Source organism: Pungitius pungitius, chromosome 18 (assembly GCF_949316345.1).
Source record: "Pungitius pungitius chromosome 18, fPunPun2.1, whole genome shotgun sequence".
NCBI classification, from domain to species: Eukaryota; Metazoa; Chordata; class Actinopteri; order Perciformes; family Gasterosteidae; genus Pungitius; species Pungitius pungitius.
Genome location: NC_084917.1, coordinates 15984644 through 16005567, shown reverse-complemented (window position 1 = coordinate 16005567; position 20924 = coordinate 15984644). Strand labels below are relative to the sequence as shown.

At 42.6% G+C, this 20924-nt stretch overlaps 1 protein-coding gene across 8 annotated transcripts; it reads right to left on the bottom strand.

Moving 5' to 3' along the window:
- Window positions 1-396: 396 nt before the first annotated feature.
- On the bottom strand, window positions 397-20807 carry tpm2 (tropomyosin 2 (beta)). Of its 8 annotated transcripts, none has more exons than XM_037484811.2 (9): window positions 20514-20807; window positions 16991-17116; window positions 12427-12560; window positions 11909-12026; window positions 11439-11509; window positions 9113-9188; window positions 7328-7390; window positions 7139-7208; window positions 397-681 (listed from the first exon to the last, which is right to left on the bottom strand). In XM_037484811.2, the coding sequence occupies exons 1-9, from the start codon at window positions 20625-20627 to the stop codon at window positions 599-601; spliced, it is 855 nt and encodes a 284-aa protein (XP_037340708.2). In that variant the 5' UTR covers window positions 20628-20807; the 3' UTR covers window positions 397-598. The 8 variants fall into 8 exon arrangements, with proteins under 8 accessions (XP_037340708.2, XP_037340706.2, XP_037340713.2 ...); XM_037484809.2 differs by lacking the exon at window positions 9113-9188 and adding an exon at window positions 8123-8198 and having other exon boundaries at window positions 20514-20785; XM_037484812.2 differs by lacking the exon at window positions 397-681 and adding an exon at window positions 4730-5082 and having other exon boundaries at window positions 20514-20794.
- Window positions 20808-20924: the final 117 nt, after the last annotated feature.

Here is a 20924-nt window from a genome sequence, read left to right as displayed (position 1 = left end):
TTGATTGTCAAATTTGCAAAGGAAGGTTCCTAACTGAGTGAAATGACCCGGAAGTAGTGTAAGTCGCCGCCATGATAAGAGCTTTATAAAAGTGGCATGTGTACAGACTGTAAAGCCCTCTGAGGCTTTTTGTGATTTTGGGCAATACAGAGTAAAATTAAATGAAAATTGAAATGATCTGAGGCCCTAATCAGAAAGCATTTGTCAGTTTTGATTTGTTGCCCTCAGAAACGGTTGCCCCTTATCAAGCTTTGGTTTTCTTGATCATTGTTTAATACATAATTAAGCCCTGCAAAATACATAAATATGCCCAATGAGAAATGCTTTGTTGGGTTTGGTCAAACAAACATTTCTAGTACAAACAATCACTGTGAGATAGTTTTGCCAAAGACAGAATAATATCAACCTTTTATTGATTGCAAGATCATTTCTGGTGTCCTTTACAGTACATGCACACAGCAAATACAACATCTTTTCGATTGCAATAGGCACACGCTCTTGTCTCTTTACATTCTCACATGACTCGTTTTTACCCATAACAACTGTTTATGTTGAACTGACAGATGTTAATGTCCTGCACCTGGCTCTGTAAAGGTCTCTATAGATTGTTCAACTCCAGAAGGGTTTGATCCAAGACCTGGTGCATGTCCAAGTTCTCTTCCTTGGCTTGGGCCACTTTCTCTGGAGAAGGAAACAAAGATGCAGACGAGTTTCAATATACAGTATATTTCCTGTCTTGTAACTGAAGATACAGAAAAACTAAAGACCCTCTAGTTCTTACCATGTCTTACCATAAACAGGTTTGCTAAGACAGAGAAGAAGCTCAATCAGTTGTGCTGAGTATGAATGCTGCTGGAGAACATAGCAACCCTACAAAGAATGCTAATATTCTGTCACAGTGTGGGTTTGTGTCCTATTTTATTTTGTAGTTTCCTGCCTCTTGTGTCCCTGGTTTAGCTTCACTTCCTGCCCTGTCAACCCCTGTGATTGTCTGCCGTAAGTGCCATGGACATTACTGTCCATGGCACTTACAGTAGTTCTCAACCTTGTTTGGGTTTTTGGGAACGGAACAGTAGATGTGCATATCTACAGGGAAAGCTAGGATAGTGTACTGGTTGGTGGTTGTGTCCGACCGATTGTGGGGGGCCGGTCTGAGCAGAAATGCCAGGGCCCTTTTTTTGTCCCAGTCCAGCCCTGCTTTTGATTGAGTCCCCCGGTCGATTCAGTGGCCAGCGGCAAAACTCCGCCTCTGGGCGTCACACCGACCAGCCGCGAATTCTGGTGTGCGGCTGCCACATCGCCTCTGGAGGGCCAGGCCAGCTCCCGGTCTCCAGGCGCCGGATCGTGCTGGGACCGGGTGTTCGAGCTGGCTGCACACCGCCAGGCCACCTACCAACGGTGGCCTGCTGGGCCGCAGTGCACCCCCGTCCACCCTGCCCCCGCCCACCGGGTTAGCTTCCAATTCTTGCTTTGGTGTGTTTTCCCTCCTTTGTGATTTTCCCTATTTGTTCCCTCCTGTGTCACCTGCACCGTCCCACTGTAGTTAAGCTGTGTGTCTTCTTTGTGTCATTGCCGATCCGTTTGTTTTCTTATGTTAAACCTGAAACCTTTACTGTAATTTCTTGATCTTGTTCCTGTGCTCATGTTTATGAAAAGTCATACATTTTCTTTGGAATAGATGCTCTGCCGCATCATAATGAGAACGATTGCAGGTAAGGATGGCATCAGCTCAAGTCCTCGGACCAATTCTGTGTGATTGTGGAGCACATCTTTAACCCGAGTCTGGAGCTGATTAGTGATGGCAAAGTGAAGCTTTCTGAACCAGTGAAGCTTTCCAGCCAATTGTATCGGAAAAAGGTTCATTCATTCAATGCATCACAAACTCTATGATGACCTCTGCTGGTGCACCTTTGTGCATGTATGTTTGTGATCATACAAGCAAAATAATAAATAGAAGATATATATATATATATATATAATGTAAGCAATATAATTTAAAATACCAGCAAGTGCTTCCTACTGCATGTGCAGTTCATGCCAGTCATAGGGACTTATCTGGAATGTGGGAAGTGATTTACAAAGGAAAGGGCAGTGATTGTACAGGTTTGTTATGACAGGATATTGAGGTGCGTGTGGACACATGGGATGGGGCATGAAATTATTTTTATTGAGATATAATATCCATAATTAATTAATAATTACACGATACAAGTGACAGACTTGGGCTGCCTTTTGCCAACCTTGTTAGAGGAAATCAAACTGAAGGGCTCACACATCTTGGAGCGACCTCTTTGCCAAAAGGTTCCATTGTAAATTTGCTACTCACAACAACACTGACTTTGAGTGTATCAGAAAGACAAGCCTGAACCCTGTTTCGCACCCATTTGAATCAAATCGAAGCAGTCACGTGACTGTGCGCCGGAACGAAGCTTCGGACGTCACTGATCACGTGATCAGCAGCGAACGAACCAAGCACCGATACATTTGCTTCGCCTTGCACTGGTTCATATTTCGACACAAGCTTCGAAGCAGGAGCGTCGGAGGTAACAACACTAGAGCTGATCCCTTCTGCAAGCACGAAACCCAGCTGTTTAACAAACATAGTGTTAAAACAGTATGTTTTTATACTACTCTGACATTCTGCCTGGAGTGGTGCCGATATTTCAGATCTGTACAGCACCTTCTGAGTTTTAGCACCTTAATACGGCTTCTAGCATATATTGTTTCTAGGATGAATAATCCACTTTGATTACCGCAGTTCGATAGCTGCAGTTTGACAGCAGGCAGAGTGGTGAGCATTCCAGAAGAGAACATGTACAATGCATTGAAAGGCCAGCTTTTGAAACTATTGTGCTTTCTGACTCTGAGCACGCTCCCCAGTTGCTTTCTCTGAACGGCCTCGGTGACAGTAAGCTGTCGGAGCTAATGGGCAAGATGTTAGCACTGCTAGGAAAGCACGAGCCAGACAGCTAACGCTGCAGGTGCGGGCCGCTTTGGCCAACACACCACGGGAGCAGCAGCGGCAACCCAACAGCAGAGAGCTATCGGCCTTTGCTATTACCACACAAGGTTTGGACTGCGGGCTGCAAGGTGCCTATCTCCATGCAGTTTCAGCAGAATGGCAAATGCCAGGGCCGGCGCTCAGAAACAGCCATGAGTCGAGAGCAGAGCATTTTTCGCACCTCCGGACCCTATTAGACAGGCTGTGGACTGGACTGAGGAGAGGAAACTGGCATTTGTGGAAGCCAAAGCGGCTTTGACAAGCGCAACAATGCTGGCACACCCGTCCCCTAAGGCTCTGATTGCCATCACCACGGACGCTTCAGACTATGCGGTGAGCGCGGTCCATAAGCAGTGGCTGAAAGGGGTGTGGCAACCGCTCGCTTTTTTCAGTCGCCAATTGTGCCCGAATGAGCAAAAGTACAGCACTTTTGATCAGGAGCTCCATGGCCTTTTTCTGGTCGGCAGTTCACCGCATTTGTGGATCACAAGCCACTGATGTTTGCCATGGGGAACAGGGGCGAGCCATGGTTGGCACGGCAGCAGAGGCAGATCTGCTTCATCTCGGAGTTTACCACAGACCTACGGCATATATCTGGCAAGGAAAACCTAATTTTGTCTGGCACGAGCTGAAAAAGGATGTAAAAAAGTGGGCCTTGTGTGCTGTGCCAACGCTCCCAAGATCCACCTACTGTGGGTCGCGGGGGAGTTTATCCCCAAGGTCACAGACCCGTGGCAGAAAACGCTCCTGGAAAAAGCCAGGCTGTTCAAACTGTGCCCACATCGCAGCACAGCCTTCCACAGTCGTAAGTTCGATCTAGCCTCAGGTCAGTGGAGTATGTGTTTGTTCACCAGGACGGCCATCGTGGGTTTCTCTGTAGTAATTTAGTTTGAGTTAGAAAAACATAACTTCTAGATTTCTTAATGTTTTTTTTGTTTTTTTTTACAGAGCGGCTTGATCATATATGATATATAATTAAATATATTGACTTATGTCAATAGAATAAAATCATTTTGAACATTAGTTCCAATATTAATATTAATGCCAATTGGCACACATCCAATACAAAAATGTCTAATTAAGACATTTAAACAAACATTTCAGGAAGTTAGTGAAGATCTCTTAACAAAACCATTGAGACAACAGATTGAGATGATCCATTATGATATATTATATAAAAAATATGATAAATACACTGTTATCGTGGTGTGTGGTGTAACACACACACACACACAGAGCTCATTGTGTTGCTGTTGTGGTGTAACACACACACACACACACACAGAGCTCATTGTATTGCTGTTATTGTGGTGTAACACACACACACACAGAGCTCATTGTGTTGCTGTTGTTGTGGTGTAACACACACACACAGAGCTCATTGTGTTGCTGTTGTTGTGGTGTAACACACAAACACACAGAGCTCATTGTGTTGCTGTTGTTGTGGTGTAACACACACACAGAGCTCATTGTGTTGCTGAGGGTGAGAAACACCTGTTGTATACACAGGACCTGGTCGCGCTCAATATCTCAATAAAGTGGCTTCTGATTCATTCAACGATGCCTTTATTAGACCTGATACTGATCGTGGGGACTGAATCAGGACATTCTTACTTATTTCTACCTACAAATATGGTGTACTACAAAGCAGCTGTTAATCAACACTGCTTTTGAAAATGAAGTAAAGAAGTAAACAAAATAGAAAGATAGGAAGGAGACAGAAAAGTAGACAGAGCTTCAATACATTTATTACAGAGGGGGAATATTCAATAAAGAGGAAGTCAACTATTTGAACCTTCAGAAACACAGCAGTGACTGGGGGAGCAAAACCTAACCCTGTACAAAGACTAGTGCTGTGTAACACGGGTGGGTGGATTCGGCACATTGCATTTCTAGAATCCTCCAGCCCCTGATACCACTGTGGAATGAAACAAAACAACAAGAAGCAGGTGGACAATATTTCAGACAGGAAGGAGCAAAGAGGAAGTGAAAGAGCAGCTACAGTGTAGTCATGTCGTTGAGGGCCAGGTCCAGTTCCTCACTGAGAGCCTTGCCCTTCAGCTTCTGAGCATACACCTCATCTGGAGGAGGACACACACACACAAACAGAGACACAAGGAAGATGCACACAACGGAAATGGAAAGAGGTGAAAGGACAAGAAAAAGAAAATGAATTAAAACCGTTGTTAACCCAAAGTGAATAACCAAGAGGCACAAGCTGGTTATCAAGCACACCAAGATTCAACAGCTCGTCAGGACAAACAGACACACACAGACACACCACACACACAAACGATAATGCAATGTTATCAATTACTGCAGTTAAGTATTTTCAAAAAGCATGTTCTGAAAAGAATACTAGTATCAAATTACATGAACTCGTTCTACAGGTTGGCTCATTTCAAAGTGTGAACTACAACATTATTATTTGTCTATTGTTGCAGCCGTCACATAATGGAGAGTTGAGTGCACAGCAGAGTGCACAAGGACAGCAGGAAGAGTTGCTAGTTCAACATGTTCCATTTGGTGCAATTCTGCCAGGGCGATGGTCAAGTGTGTTTCAAAAAATACAATTAAAAAACAGCTTTTAAAGTAATTATAATCCCCTTTCTTCCCCATTCTGATGCTCGGTTTGAACTTCAGCAAGTTGTCTTGACAATGACATTTGCATGACAAGGGACCGGAGAGCTTTCTTATTACAGATAGATTTCAGCTTGTTCCTTGGCATTCCATGCCTCCTCGAACCGCTTGGTACCAATATTTGCATTTTATGACACATAACTTCATTTCCGACGGTTTTTGTTTGGATTTCTTCGATGAATTAGTTGGGCTGTTGTCGACATCTGGTGATGAAATGTTATTTCAATAGCACTTTTAGAAATATATTTACTGAGAAAAATGATGTGTTCATTACTTATTTTACCGGCTGTATGTATACTTCTTGACAACGTATTTTTACATTTTAAAATATTTTTAGTAAATGTTTTCCTACTCTAGCCTAAAATCACTGTGTCATGATCTTGGGTTTTCGTTTAGTCTGTTTCCTATTTTACTTTGAAGTTGCCTGCCTCCGGTGCCCCGTGTTTCACCTCTATCTTTGTTGTTTCCCCTTCTTTTTCCACACATCCCCTCTGTTGTAATAGCGATGTCCCCCTTGCTCGATTTTTGCCCCCAATCAACTGACTAGTTTTGTGTATTTATATTGCTGTTGTTAGCCCACTTGGTTTTTGTATGTTTAGGATTCTGTACCAGTGTGCCTGCTGAGTAGAGCCTCTTGTGTTTGACTTAAGCTTGTAAGCGTTTTTCCAATTTAATAATTGCGAAATTTATAATTTACGCTGTCCCAGTGTCTCTGTTGCTCTGGGTGCTCACTATTGAGGGGTTGAGGTCTCTCCAGACTGCAATATATTAAATGTGCTGTACGGCAGGAGAAGCACAGCCTGATGTAGAACTTCTCACCATCTGTCATCTTTTTATGCCATCGGCTTGTGGACCTCGATGTCCCATTGCTTTTCCCTTAACACAATAACAGCGTTTAGAGGGAAAATAACTTTTTTGTGAGTAGCGGTTGGCCCTTTTGGCCCCAGCTGAGTGCGACTGTGGCTCAGAAGGTCGAGCAGGTTGAACCTCATTCAGAAGAGTGGACTCGGTCCTCGGCTCCTTTTTATGTTCAGCAGTTTCAGCTAGTTGAGCCATTGGTTGTTCATCACCGATTTAGTGTGGAAGGTCATGCAGACATCTGAGCATTTCTGATCACTACAACAACACTTTGGACCAGGGCCATTTTTTGTAGATGTATGGCTCCACTCAAGTCAGTTAAATTGAGACCCTTTGCACATCTTCATTAAGGCCCCAAGTCCACAAAGCGCAGGACCCCAGAGATGATTCGCCTGAGTATCATCATTCTGTCATCGGGGATGTTAATCTGATGATCACTGTTAATTTACATATATCGACCCTGCCTCGTGCCCAGGCTTAATGACCATGCACATGCAAGAATTTAGAGGTGTTTTGGCTTCATCAGCCCGGACAGCTTGTCATCAGTTCAGTTCCATCAGCAGAACTGGAGGTTACCAAGCTGTTTGTTACTCCAGCATTATTCACTGCATGATGGAGAGCATGCATGTTACACAATACCTTCCAAGTCGTCGATGGTCTTCTCCAGCTTGGCCACAGATCTCTCTGCAAACTCTGCACGCGTCTCAGCCTTTGAAACAAATCCCAAAACATCATGTGTATCAATGTACACTCCATGACGTTCTGTGAACAGTCATTCTTTAACTACGTATGGCAATAGCAACAGAAACTGCAAAAATGGAATCTCACCTCTTTCAGTTTGTCGGTGAGAACTTTTATTTCTTCCTCATATTTGTCCTCCTTTTGTGAGTACTAAAATCCAAATGGAAAAAGGTATTAAGATGCATTTACAACTCTGTTATTACTAAAAGAAAACAGATTCCATAAAACTCTGAATAAATTAGTGAAAACATGAAGACAGCTGCAGGGCATTTGAACCTTATAATTATGATACTTTAACCACAGTTTGTGCCTTTAATGTGCCTTTAAAGTGACAGCCACAGAGCATCGTCCTTTTTACCCCAGAGGGTAGTTCAACCGTATTCTGGTGTCTAACATGTCTAGCTCCCGTACCGGGGTCTCGTCCCCTGCAGGTAGTGGGGAGGGACTTCATCAAACCTTCCCTTCAAAGGGATGTTATTATCTCCTTTCATTTGTTAGACGATGATCCAGTGTTCTGAAAGGGGTCCTTTTTCAACACATCGTGTCTTAAAGCTGCATTCTATCTACTGACCGTGAGGATCCTACTCCTCTGGTCATACTAGAAGTCGACCTTTAGTTTCAAGTCTTCTTTGATACATATTATGTTCACTTGTTAATGATGGTCCATTTAAAGTCAAACAGACCATAAATCAGGGTATGCTTTAGTGACCACAGACATATACAGTGTCTGTGACCAAAATATTGTACCGTCTATGGTCACTATAGTGTGAAAGGAGGAGTCCTGTCATTGTGTGATTAGGATTCTTTTGATGTGGGTAGTTGCTTGGTAAGTGCTGTGACTGGTCGGCCCAGTGGCTGAATGCTACTCAGCTCCTACTATACCTTCTCAGCCTGGGCTTCCAGGGACTTCAAGTTGTTGGTGACATTTTTCAACTCTTCCTCAAGGTCACCTGATTTACTGAGCAAAGGAAGGTACAGGGAAAGCAAGAGAAGAAAAAGGAGTGATTGTAAAGGCAGGAAAGCAGACCTGACAGATTGAAGGAGCACTCCAACATTTGAGTGATTGCGTCTTTGTCTACCTTACTCACAGACAGTAGAAGCTACTCTATGCACATCTGGCTGAGTAAGATAGCAAAGGTAGCTTTTATGCTTTTTTATGGAAAATGCCACGACACAGATTAATTACAAATTTAAAAAATGAATCTGTTGTAATTCTATATTCTTCCAGAAAGCCCCAAGTGCAGACCCAAACCAACATCTGTAGTTAAAATGTTCAATACTACTCTCTACCAATGAGCTTAAGGCTCTCAGCTCTACAGTCCTTTAAACAGACACAATGTTTTTTGGGAACTGTATTCAGCATCGGAATAATCCACTATTTGGGTTCCCATGTATTAGTGGCAGCAGGCTGCTTTAAATGTTGAACTGGATTGAATTGTCCATACAAATAAGCAAATATTACAGTGCCTGGAATTACTAAGGAAAAATGAAGTTACTTTGGTAACTGGCCACTGCGAAACATTGAATGTTTATCTGAAACTTTTTTCATCTATGACCGAACAATCAATCACAGACAATCATGTGAGTGGAACATCCTCATCTTGATTCTGACTGGGAATCTTTTGAGGTATCTACCTCCCCCTCCGCCCCCCACACCTACGATAACCAGCACTTGCAATTCATCGTTGTTTTGGTCTTTCATGGGATTAGTTCACAAGAACAACATAGAACATCAGCAGACGTATACTTTTAGTGCCGCTTGAAGGATGTGCTTGAGGCCAAGTGTGAGCTGGACAGAAACAAAGAGAGGGCCTGAGAGGCTGCAGGTCAGAGGAGCAGGATTAGACCACAGTGGAGTTTGTACAGTAATACCTCTTCCTCTCCGCACATCACAGACTTCAAACTGTGGTCCATTAGTCTGAGCTCCTCCTCCAGCTCCCTCACTCTCCTGAGGGGGTTAGTCGGGGTGTTGGGGGTGAGAGGGGACAGTGGGTGGGGTGGCCATAAAACAACAACAACAAACAGTAAGCGGTCCAATGCAGGCATGCATAACATATAAACACACTCCCAGCGGGGTCTCTGCTCCATCTCCTGCGGTGTGGGATTCACACACGGCAACAGGATTACGTGAATACTCTGTCAACCATTTCAATACTTGCTTCAACGTTTAGTTCATTTATGAAGCGAAATGTCAAACCTAAATTCAATGTTAGGAGATGTTATGTTATTTGACAGTGTATTTTATGGCCTAAATAATTAGCAGATTTTTCAGTAACAATTATTAGTTACTAATGTTAGGTGAATCATGCTGCATATTTCAAGTGAATACAAACACTGAGACTGGGTTGCACCAACAACGATTAAATCCTTTAAATCTAAGTGGATTGTTATTTTATTTTTTATTTAAATCACACAAAAAAAATTAAAATGAGAGATTTCGAAACTTCTCTGGTTTGAAGTGGGATCTATCCTTAACTTTAAACTGACACTTGAGTTTAATTTAGAAATGGGCAATTTAGTGAGGAAAATTCTACATTTAATTCTAGCAAGTTAAGGGACAGACTCAAGTGTCTTGACGACGATGTGCCTTTGGTTTTGTATGTCTTAAAGCGGGCGGCTGGACGTTTTTATCTGTTGTTCTGCCTGTTTACATAAGAAACATGGATATACACTCACCGGCCACTTTATTAGGTACACCTGTCCAACTGCTCGTTAACACTTAATTTCCAAGCAGCCAATCACATGGCGGCAACTCAGTGCATTTAGGCATGTAGACATTGTCAAGACAATCTCCTGCAGTTCAAACCGAGCATCAGTATGGGGAAGAAAGGTGATTTGAGTGACTTTGAACGTGGCATGATTGTTGGTGCCAGAAGGGCTGGTCTGAGTATTTCAGAAACTGCTAATCTACTGGGATTTTCACGCACAACCATCTCTAGGGTTTACAGAGAATGGTCCGAAAAAGAAAAAACATCCAGTGAGCGGCAGTTCTGTGGGCGGAAATGCCTTGTTGATGCCAGAGGTCAGAGGAGAATGGCCAGACTGGTTCGAGCTGATAGAAGGGCAACAGTGACTCAAATAACCACCCGTTACAACCAAGGTGGGCATAAGAGCATCTCTGAACGCACAGTACGTCCAACTTTGAGGCAGATGGGCTACAGCAGCAGAAGACCACACCGGGTGCCACTCCTTTCAGCTAAGAACAGGAAACTGAGGCTACAATTGGCACAAGCTCATCGAAATTGGACAATAGAAGATTGGAAAAACGTTGCCTGGTCTGATGAGTCTCGATTTCTGCTGCGACATTCGGATGGTAGGGTCAGAATTTGGCGTCTACAACATGAAAGCATGGATCCATCCTGCCTTGTATCAACGGTTCAGGCTGGTGGAGGTGGTGTCATGGTGTGGGGAATATTTTCTTGGCACTCTTTGGGCCCCATGGTACCAATTGAGCATCGTTGCAACGCCACAGCCTACCTGAGTATTGTTGCTGACCATGTCCATCCCTTTATGACCACAATGTACCCAACTTCTGATGGCTACTTTCAGCAGGATAACGCGCCATGTCATAAAGCTGGAATCATCTCAGACTGGTTTCTTGAACATGACAATGAGTTCGCTGTACTCAAATGGCCTCCACAATCACCAGATCTCAATCCAATAGAGCATCTTTGGGATGTGGTGGAACGGGAGATTCGCATCATGGATGTGCAGCCGACAAATCTGCGGCAACTGTGTGATGCCATCATGTCAATATGGACCAAACTCCCTGAGGAATGCTTCCAGCACCTTGTTGAATCTATGCCACGAAGAATTGAGGCAGTTCTGAAGGCAAAAGGGGGTCCAACCCGTTACTAGCATGGGGTACCTAATAAAGTGGCCGGTGAGTGTATTTACCTTCTAGGTCAGACAGCAGGAACAGATTATTTGATTTATTTTCATTATTTTAAGCAAGCATATCCACAACGTTGTTTCATTGTTCTTTGGACTTTTAACACAGCTTTGCTTAATTAAAATGAATCAAAGTTTTAAGGAATCCTTGTTGGTACAACTCATCTTTAAGGGATTATTTTGTTGTAACGAGAAATTCAAGTGAGTGCATAGTGTAGTGATCACACGATCTCTAATATGATAACATGAATAATGTACAGTGGCTCCTGTGTCAATTTGAGTTTCCATGGTGACGGTGTTGACTTACGCCTCGGCCACCTCGGCCCGCTCCTCTGAGCGCTCCAGATCACCCTCCAGGATCACCAGTTTACGTGCAACCTGCAGACAAGCAGCCATCAGAACACAGGATCTAAACCTGGCTTCCAGTTGGATGCTGTACTAGTCGGTCTGGGCCCAAATACGAGTCCAAGTCGTAAACTCACCACACACACATCACCAAATTCTACAAGTTAGTCAGTATGGCAAACCTCCTGAAACTTGTGGCTTTATTCATTTGAAATGAACTTGAAACGTTTTGTGTTGTCCCGTCTACACAGCTCCTTCATAATGTTTTGAAAACCACAGCTAAATCTCACATTTGATCTGACATTTAAATATTTTCTACATGTCCCTTTTCCAGAACCTGTTGAAAATGACTGTGGACTAGTATTTTGTAGTCATTACTGGGACACACCTCCCTGCATTTATACGAAGTCACATACAACAGTAACCCCTCACCTCCTCATATTTGCGGTCGGCCTCCTCAGCAATGTGTTTGGCCTCCTTCAGTTGCATCTCCTGGATCTCCATTTTTTCCTCATCTTTTGATGCTCTGTTCTCTATGACCTTCATTCCTCTGAGTGACAAAAGGAACAGTCAGTCGGACACAACAGTTCAAGTGCAACTCCCTATCTACAACACTAGAACATCTCCCTACATGTTCCTACACATCATGACCAACTGGGATCTAATGTGTCTTCCTTTAGGAGCAGTTTCATGAACAAATTGACTGACTGCCCTTTTTTAAATCCAATGCTAGCAAAGCATGATACTAAACCATTGTTTTTACCAAACCCACTTTGTCTGTACAGGTAGCAGCAGTGTTCCTTCTTAGGAGCAGGGCATGTGGAGTACATATTAAGCATAGTAGGCCCTTTCACAAACACACAAACTAGGTTTTTTTTAAAATCCTGGGGCGTTCTAAATGAATCCCGAGTGGAATCATTCAACCATTCAAGACAGATGAAGCTCTTCACCTCTCGCTCTCATCTGCAGCTTTTTCGGCCTCTTCCAGCTTCTGGAGAGCAGTAGCCAGTCTCTCCTGAGCTCTGTCCAACTCTTCCTCCACCAGCTGGATACGCCTGTTTAGAGACGCCACCTCTGCCTCAGCCTGTAGGTACACACACACACACAGCTTACTGTAGATAAGAGCCTTAAGAAGTCACATTGTAGCCACATCAACAATGATGACTGCTATTATAAAAACAGAGAGACTTACAAATGGAAAACACAATTGATTCAAGAATCCAAATATATGGCTATATATTCGTATAGACTAGTTGCCAATATGGGATAGCAGTCCAGGTAAAACCAGCTAGAATACATGAAAAGCCCTCACAGACCTCTTCCAGGACTCCAAGCAGGTTTGTTATGTGAAAGGCAGAAATTACAAAAAGGTAAACAAAAGAAACTTTGGTGGTAAAGTCATGAGGAAAGCAGCCTTCTCAAGTCTCACCAAAGATGGGACAACCAGGTTGAAGTGTACATTAGAGGGCAATGCCGATAGAATGTTTAATACTCATACGTTTCATGCACTGATCAATTTAGAGATTTGGGTCTATTATGCTTCTGTGACGTTATCTTACTAAAACGGCTTTTAAGTCAAACCTTTGACATTATGAATGAAATGTGAGCTGCATGGTTGGGATTCCCTATGTGCAGAGGGGGTTACCCGCTCTCTGTCATGCCGCTCCAGGTCGGCCTCCTCCCGCAGCAGCTCGGCTCTTTCTCCCGCCTCGAACGCCGCCTGCTGCAGGCTCTGTATCCTCCTCCTGACCGCGTCCAGAGACGCTAAAGTCGCCATTCTCCGCTCCTTCCCGGTGCCACAGTGTTCCCGTGGCAACGGCGTTAGAGCTCGACGTCAACACGAGAATTCTTCCGGTCACGACTTCAAAATAAGGCAATTATCACTACCAGTCTCTTATTTTGAAAATGGGACAAAAGATCGATCACAATCTCGATCATCATCATGTAATTATAATTGGGACTTAATTTGCACTGGTGAATGATATATATATATAAAGGTAAAGAAAATATCTATAACAAAAGGTAAAGCTAGTACTTGTTGATTGTTCAGTAAATAAATACTGAGTATACATGGACTGTAGATTATATACATTAATTAGGCTCCATATAAAGAGCATGGAGGAATCAAGATGGCAGTAACCGATGATATGTAGACTTGCAAGTAATAAACTTTCAGGTCTTTAAAGGGAGCAAGTGGCTTTAGAACTATTCAGCTCAGGGTTCAAAATGAGGAGGGTCTGGGGGGGTCCCAGACCCTCTATAAGTCATTAGGGACCTCCTATAAGAATTTATTTTTAGATTTTGGGGGGTCCCCGACAAAAAATTTTAACATTAAAAATGATTGTGAAAAGGTCTTTAGTGACGTTTTATATTCATAACAATAATTAATTTATTTCCTAGCGCGATTGGGCAGCAATCAGTGCAGCTAATAGCATCACAGATTGTTGTTGTTGTCTATGGCGCAGACACGTAGGTTATTGTTGAACGCGGCAAAAACGAAGCCTCACAAAGAGTGAAATCCCTCATGAAAATGCTGTAAGTGCTTCGATTATGTTGATATCTCCATAATAATTACTTATTCTAGTAAAATATTTGGAGTTGGTGTTCCTATATCAAAAGTTGCATTAACTAACTTAGATACCCAGTGTAACGTAATGATTAGAAGAGTTTCTTGCTTTATGTGTATGAAGCCAAACAACCTGCCAGCTAACAGCAGCACATTCACAAACATATTGCTGAAAATCTACAAAACGCATCACAAATCCATTGCAGCGTTCACGATTGCATAAGTGAGCACTACATCACAACCACTTATGAAAACATGTAGTCAAGAAAATATATTTAAGAAAAGATCGGAATGATCGGGATTCGAACCCCGTGGGTCAAAACATCCTAAAGACAACGAGCCCACTGCTCTACGCAGTGAGATATGGAGATTTACAGGATTTCGTTCGTGGTACAGGTGTGTTAATCGCCGTTATCTTCCGGACCGAGTAGCAATTCTGATTTCGGTGCCTTATTTAGATGCCAGGAACAGTCTTTATAGACATCATTATTATTCAATCCAGCGGCTAGTTGTTTTACAAATCCCATTAACATAAGGGATGAGAAACGCCAGTTGTATTTCATCAAACCCTTTGAAGGTGCATGGTGCTGCCATAATGACACCTGGTGGATTTAGGTAACTTAGTTAACTTCCTTGCTCAAGGAAAGAATGACCTGTTATCCACTTTGTCATGTCAGGGATTTATATAAGGTGCTGTAACTTTGTTGCTCCAGAATTAGAGGGTTACCTGTTTGATTATAGCCAATCCACTTCTCCAGACACCACTACACTACTGGGACTAGCCCAAACCATGAAAAACATCCCAAGACCAATATCCCACCTTCAAAATATGTCAATATAATTTTGCCTGCAATATATAGTGTAGCAAGGTAGTCTTCAGTATTTTTTATAGTTACATTTTAGGGGACCCCCCAAGAGTCCTAAGTCATTTCGAACCCTGGTTCAGCTGATGTTGGTGTTCATGAGTGCCGAGCTGCAGGAAGGAAGTGCTGTAGCCTCCTGGAGGGGAGAACCTGGTTGTGTTCAAGGTGCGACCTGCAAGTCTGGAGTGGCGTTTCCTGACTCATGAGTCCTGGATGCAGAGCACGATGGCACAAGGGAAGTTTTGAGACAAACAACATTTGTTTGTTCATGTGCAGCCGTCTGTAAGACAAGTGACTGCCTACCAACAGAGACACTGCAGAAGCATTTAATAAAAGGACTCCTCCTGTGGAATGTACTACAACGCTCATTGTAGCGGCAATCTTACCTCCGTCCACGTTTATCCTCATTACCACTACTGTTACTGTCTGTTTGGGCTGTGAGCTCGACGCGTAATCAATCTTCATAGACTGCAACTCCGTTTCAATAGATTTACTTAACAAGCTTAATTCCAAGAAACATTCAGTGTATCGACTTGGCACAACGGTCCAAAAAACTGTTGCTCCGCATACTGATTAACCTCCACTGACGACTATGACGTCATCAGTAACGTAACTTAAGGGAGCATTTCAACACATATTTTATAAGTCAATAAAAACATCTTATTAAGGCAAATATGGCTCTTACACTCATTTTGAAGAAATGTTCTTTTGCATAATTGTGGGAAATTTGTATTGGCTGATTGGTGAGCAACCCCCAGACCCGCCAGCTCATCCTAGTCAATACAGTGCTCCTCTCATTTTTAAGTTTCAGTTGATACTGGTTATAGAGTTGGAAAAAATATATACTTCATTTTCATTACCAAAGTTACACCGAATGTAGAACTATTAATATGCACAGACGCTACAGTAGCTGGACTGAACACTGCCTCCAGCAATAACTTTTGCATAAGACTTCCCTGGTTTCATTATTTTGTTGTTCATTCTCAATACTTTTTATTGTGTAAGAACTGTCACGTTGTGTCATGTTGTTCTGTTCAGCCTTTTATCTGTTGCCCGTGTTATATGAAGTTAACTTACTTAACTTACCGTTGCTGGTATCTACACCTTCCATGTGAGCTGAAACACATGGTTACCCACAGGAACTGGACTAAACAGCGCCTACTGGTACTGCGACTTTTTGTCATTCCAAATATGAGATTGTAAAAAAAAAAAAGCGGTTCAAGCTCCAGCTGGAGGGAAGGAGAGAGGCAAGTGTGAACACTTCCAGACATCCTGGAAGAGCAGCATGTTTATGAGAAAATTAGTTCCTACAAATCAACTGGGGATCTTGAACATCTTATTTAGCGCCACTGGAATTTACAGAGGGATTTTGTGCTGAAAAGGCTAAAAGTTAACACTGCTGTTGAGTATTCTTAACCTGGTTCTGCTTGTGCTTTGATGCGTGTCTGTCTGTCTGTCTGTCTGTCTGTCTGTCTGTGTGTGTGTGTGTGTGTGTGCGTGTGTGTGTGTGTGTGTGTGTGTGTGTGTGTGTGTGTGTGTGTGTGTGTGTGTGTGTGTGTGTTTGCTTGCAGTTGGAGAAGAGCAGATGTTTTAAGGTTTTTTGCTCAATGGTAACACCATCCTGTGCAGTATAAAATCAACTGTTTTGAAAAAAAGGAGAATACCAGTTTGAGTAAACTTAAGATAGATAATGTTCTATAATACACACATCATTCCACAGTAAAGTAGCATTCTTTTCCTGAACACCGTATGTATGTATTGTCACAGTGTGACCTCAAGGGGTCACACATGAGCATCAGTGCAGCAGCATTTGCTCAGGCTCGTCCCAAACCAGGACAAGGTTACCTGATAGCACTAGTACCGTCCCCGATGGTCTGAATGTAGATCTGTGCATTAGTTCATGGTGTTGTACCTGAACAGTTTGAGTAGTGATATAAGGAACACTGACAGCACAGGTTGTCAAAAACATGTCCCCTTTGTTAATGAAGAAAGGGTTTAGATGTGACCCGACTACAATAGGGGGAATTTGGTCTTTGTATAGTTGTCTTCCTGCAGCAACAGTAGTAGTCAGCCCCCTTCACTCACATCTGTAGCCTTTTTCTCTGCTTGCTCCAGCTTCTCCTGGGCGTCCTTCAGTGACTCAGAGTACTTGTCCAGCTCATCCTCCACTCCTTTCAGCTTCTTCTGCAGACCAAGCAACTCCTCCTCCAGCTACAGTACACAAACACACAGTACACATACACAGAAACACAACATGTCAGATAATACAACCATAACAAGATAAACTCTTTTCAAACCACTGGTAGGACGCAAAGGTCTCAACAAACCCAGTCTCCTACCAAGTACATATGGGAGTCTGTGGCCCAGAGATGGTTGCTGAAGACTTGGCCATCATGTCGCCATTTGAAAAGGTCATTGAGATTTATTGAGATTTCCACCAGGCACCAAGTTCCGCCTCTGAAGAGAGGCTGACACGTGCATTTAAGCTACATTCTCCATAGTGACCACCAGGGGGAGACTCCTCTGGTCCTGTAGAGGTCTATGAAAAAATGACTCTTCTACTCTGAATTAAAAATTAAAATTAAAAAAGTGGAAATCTAAAACAAATACAACTGCATTAAAGAAAAAGTACAAAAAACTGTTGGATTATATTCCTAATTTCTGTTTTACTTTGGGCATTTTTGTCACATACATATTTTCAATGATTTTTACTGGCTAATATGTTGATTTTTAAGTTGATTTGATCGTATGACTATAGAGTAGATATTTTACCTGAAATCTTCTGAAAGCTGAGTGAGCAATCATTAACTCTGCTTCCACTCATGGCAGGTTTCAATGGATCAACGCTCTACCTGGACTCTCCCTCCACTGCTACTATGTCATCGTTTTTCACATTTCTATTACTATTATTAATATCATTATTATTCTATTAACATTCTATTACACAGCAGTTGTATTCATTATTATTCTGCCATTATTAGTGCTACTACCACTATTAAAACTCTTATTATGAAGGATTTCAATCATATGCATGGTTTGTTTTACTATTACAATGTTAATTCTGTACACATGATAACTATCATACTTTTGTCCATCTTGATAGGAATGGGATTTTTGTCATCTTTTGTCCTCTTTCTGAGGTTTCTTTGTAGAGGAGCTTTTCAGAGGTCAGAGTATGTCGTATGTGAAAAATAGACATGTAATGTACTAATGTGTACACAGTGTAAAGCCCTCTGAGGCTGGTTTGTCATTTTTTACTGTATAAATACCCTTTAAACATGACCGAGGCTGTAAGTAACTATGGCCTGTGATAGTCAGAGGGTGCTAAATGACAGACTTTTAAGCAAAGCCACAAACTGGGGAAGTTATTTTAATGAAGTAAAGTTAAATATAATCTAGTGCAGTCAAACGATTAAAATATTTAATTAATCACATTTATGTCATAGTTAGCTGAAAATGAATCGCAATTAATCAAAAAATGTCATCTATTCTAAATGTCCCTTTTTCCATATTTTAGTCATCCACCCTCCCAAAAAAAATATTGTTAATAACGTGTTAATAACATGACAGCACTAATATATTCATAATAAAGACACAGGTTCATTGTAACTGTTGGCAGTTCTACTGTTAAAAAGTCAAAACACATTTCTTTTATTTGAAATTGTCTGTATTCAATAATCAACCATCTTTCATCATCTTGTGGACAAGAGGCCAAGATGGTGTAAAAGATTTATGTTCAAAGATCTTTTCTAATCTTGTTCCACTGCAATTATCTATTTGTCATCTGAAGCTTTAGCCTTTCCCACATCATATCAAATCATACACGAGATATCGCAATGTCTCAATCTGGGACCCCATCATGGTGACCTCGTAGAATCAGTAGAGCATTTTCATGATCTTATCAGAGAAAACATCCAACCAACTGCTTTCTTGTCAATCTCAAGATGAGAGAGAGAGAGAGATGTCCATTTTGGGGAATTTGTTATCCAATGACTCATTTGCAAAGATTACTTCAGCAAATCTCCATTTGCAACAACAGCTCAGGACTATAAAAAGCCAATTGTAAATGACAGTGATGTGGCCCCACCACAATGTCCTTTCTTAACACTTCTGACAGTTGGCCCCAGGCTGTAGCCATGTAGGGCCTCTCAGTCACAAATAGCCCAGGACAGTCCTGATCATACCGTACCAAGAACCAAGAGCCTTGACCATCTTTCTGAGGGGAGCAACGATTCAAAGAAGGTGGGGGACTTTAGAGGGACACAGAAATAGACATGCCAGTGTTCCGTGCTCCAATGAAGCAAGAAGCGATTTGACAGGGACTGTAATAGCTGAGCGCTGGGGTCCCCTGGGAACAAAGGCTATGTCGACAGTTGGGTTTGGCTGCATGCTGTGGGTGTACTGGACGGCGTTATCCACCCTCTGATCCTACACACTGACCCCTCCCAGACCTTGGTCATATGTTCCATGACATGCTCGCCATTCTCACATCAAGTCAGTCAGGGCTTTGAGACATGGGGACTGTGTGCCCCTGTAGTACACCATGCACAGGTGGATATGAACTGACAGATAGGAGAGGGGGGGAGGGGGTACAAAGACAAAAAAAGTATTCAACCACTGGTTGCCATCCAGCAGGCCGGCAGAGGGAGGATCTGCCAAATGATTTTATTTCAATACGCCTGTCACAAAACTCCATGATAAAGCCTGTACTTTTATCTCACTGTTAGTTGGTAATTGGTGAGGAAAATGACCCTCACATTTGGATTCCTAACGGCAGGCAGTGGACGATGAGGGAGAATAATGACTTAAATTTGGTCATCATGATGGGCTGATATTTCTTCTCGTTCATTTGGGCAGGAGGTACTCTGAACTTCTCCGCTTCACTTCTAAGTATTTATAGATTTCTCTCTAGCTGTATGTGGAACAGAAAGATATGTTGTGTAAAGAAAAAGATTTTCTGGATTTATCCAATAATTAAAAGTTCTCTATATCCAGCCGACGAAACGCTAAAGAGGTACATGGTTTTGTACGGTTTCTATTTTATCGCTCAATAGTATCTGACTGTTTGAGTTCCTCTGAATCCAAGTGCTGCAATAGACTCAGTTGAGCATTACATTTGAATTCATTGTGAAGATCCATCCATATCTGTGAGAAATCATGGTTCTAGACGTGTCCTTATTAGGGCCCCTGTTATTTTCAACACACTTTCACCCATAATATCCATGACCTGCCTTAACTTTAATGATGACAAAAAGCCGATAAGCACCTTAAACAGCTGTTCATCAGGCTCTCAGCCTCACGTTGTTCTGCATTCCATCATATTAATGATGATATGTTGGCCAGTAAAGCTTCACGTGACATAAGAAACGTGTTGATGGGGATTCTTACACTGGTGATGGGGTTCAAGTACTTTTCCCTGGACAAGGATGTGTAAAAAACCCTCCACCCTTAACAGTGTCCCGTCACGCTTTGTCTATGCTAAAGACACTTTCCCAACATTGTCCCCCTTCTTACTAGTTTGATTGCATTTAGTTGATTTAATTGTTTTTGCACGCGCTAATTGAAGACATGTAGGGGACTAGATTAGTATACGAGTGTTAGTGTGTACCTGCTTGCACTTGTCCTCCGCTCCTTTCTTGTCCCCCTCAGCCTGCTCGGCCCGGTCGATGGCGTTCTCCTTATCCAGCTTCAGCATCTGCATTTTCTTCTTGATGGCCTCCATCTTTCTTCAGGTGTTGCTCTCTTAGTAGAAGTAAAAGTGCGCTCGGTTAGTCCGGACGGAGACGGAGACGGGGACGGAGACGGAGACGGAGGTGGACTGAAGAGCCGGAGGAGAAGTCCGAGATGGAACACCAGCTGCACGAGCCCCGCAACGGGACGTTGCCCTTATTTAGGCAGCGAGAGTTGTCCAGCGTGTGCGCGTGACTTGTGTCTCCACCTGGATCCCTGGTGGTCCTACACATCAACTCACATCCAGCCCTGCCGAGGGAACACACGTTGAAGTCCATTTACTCTGTTC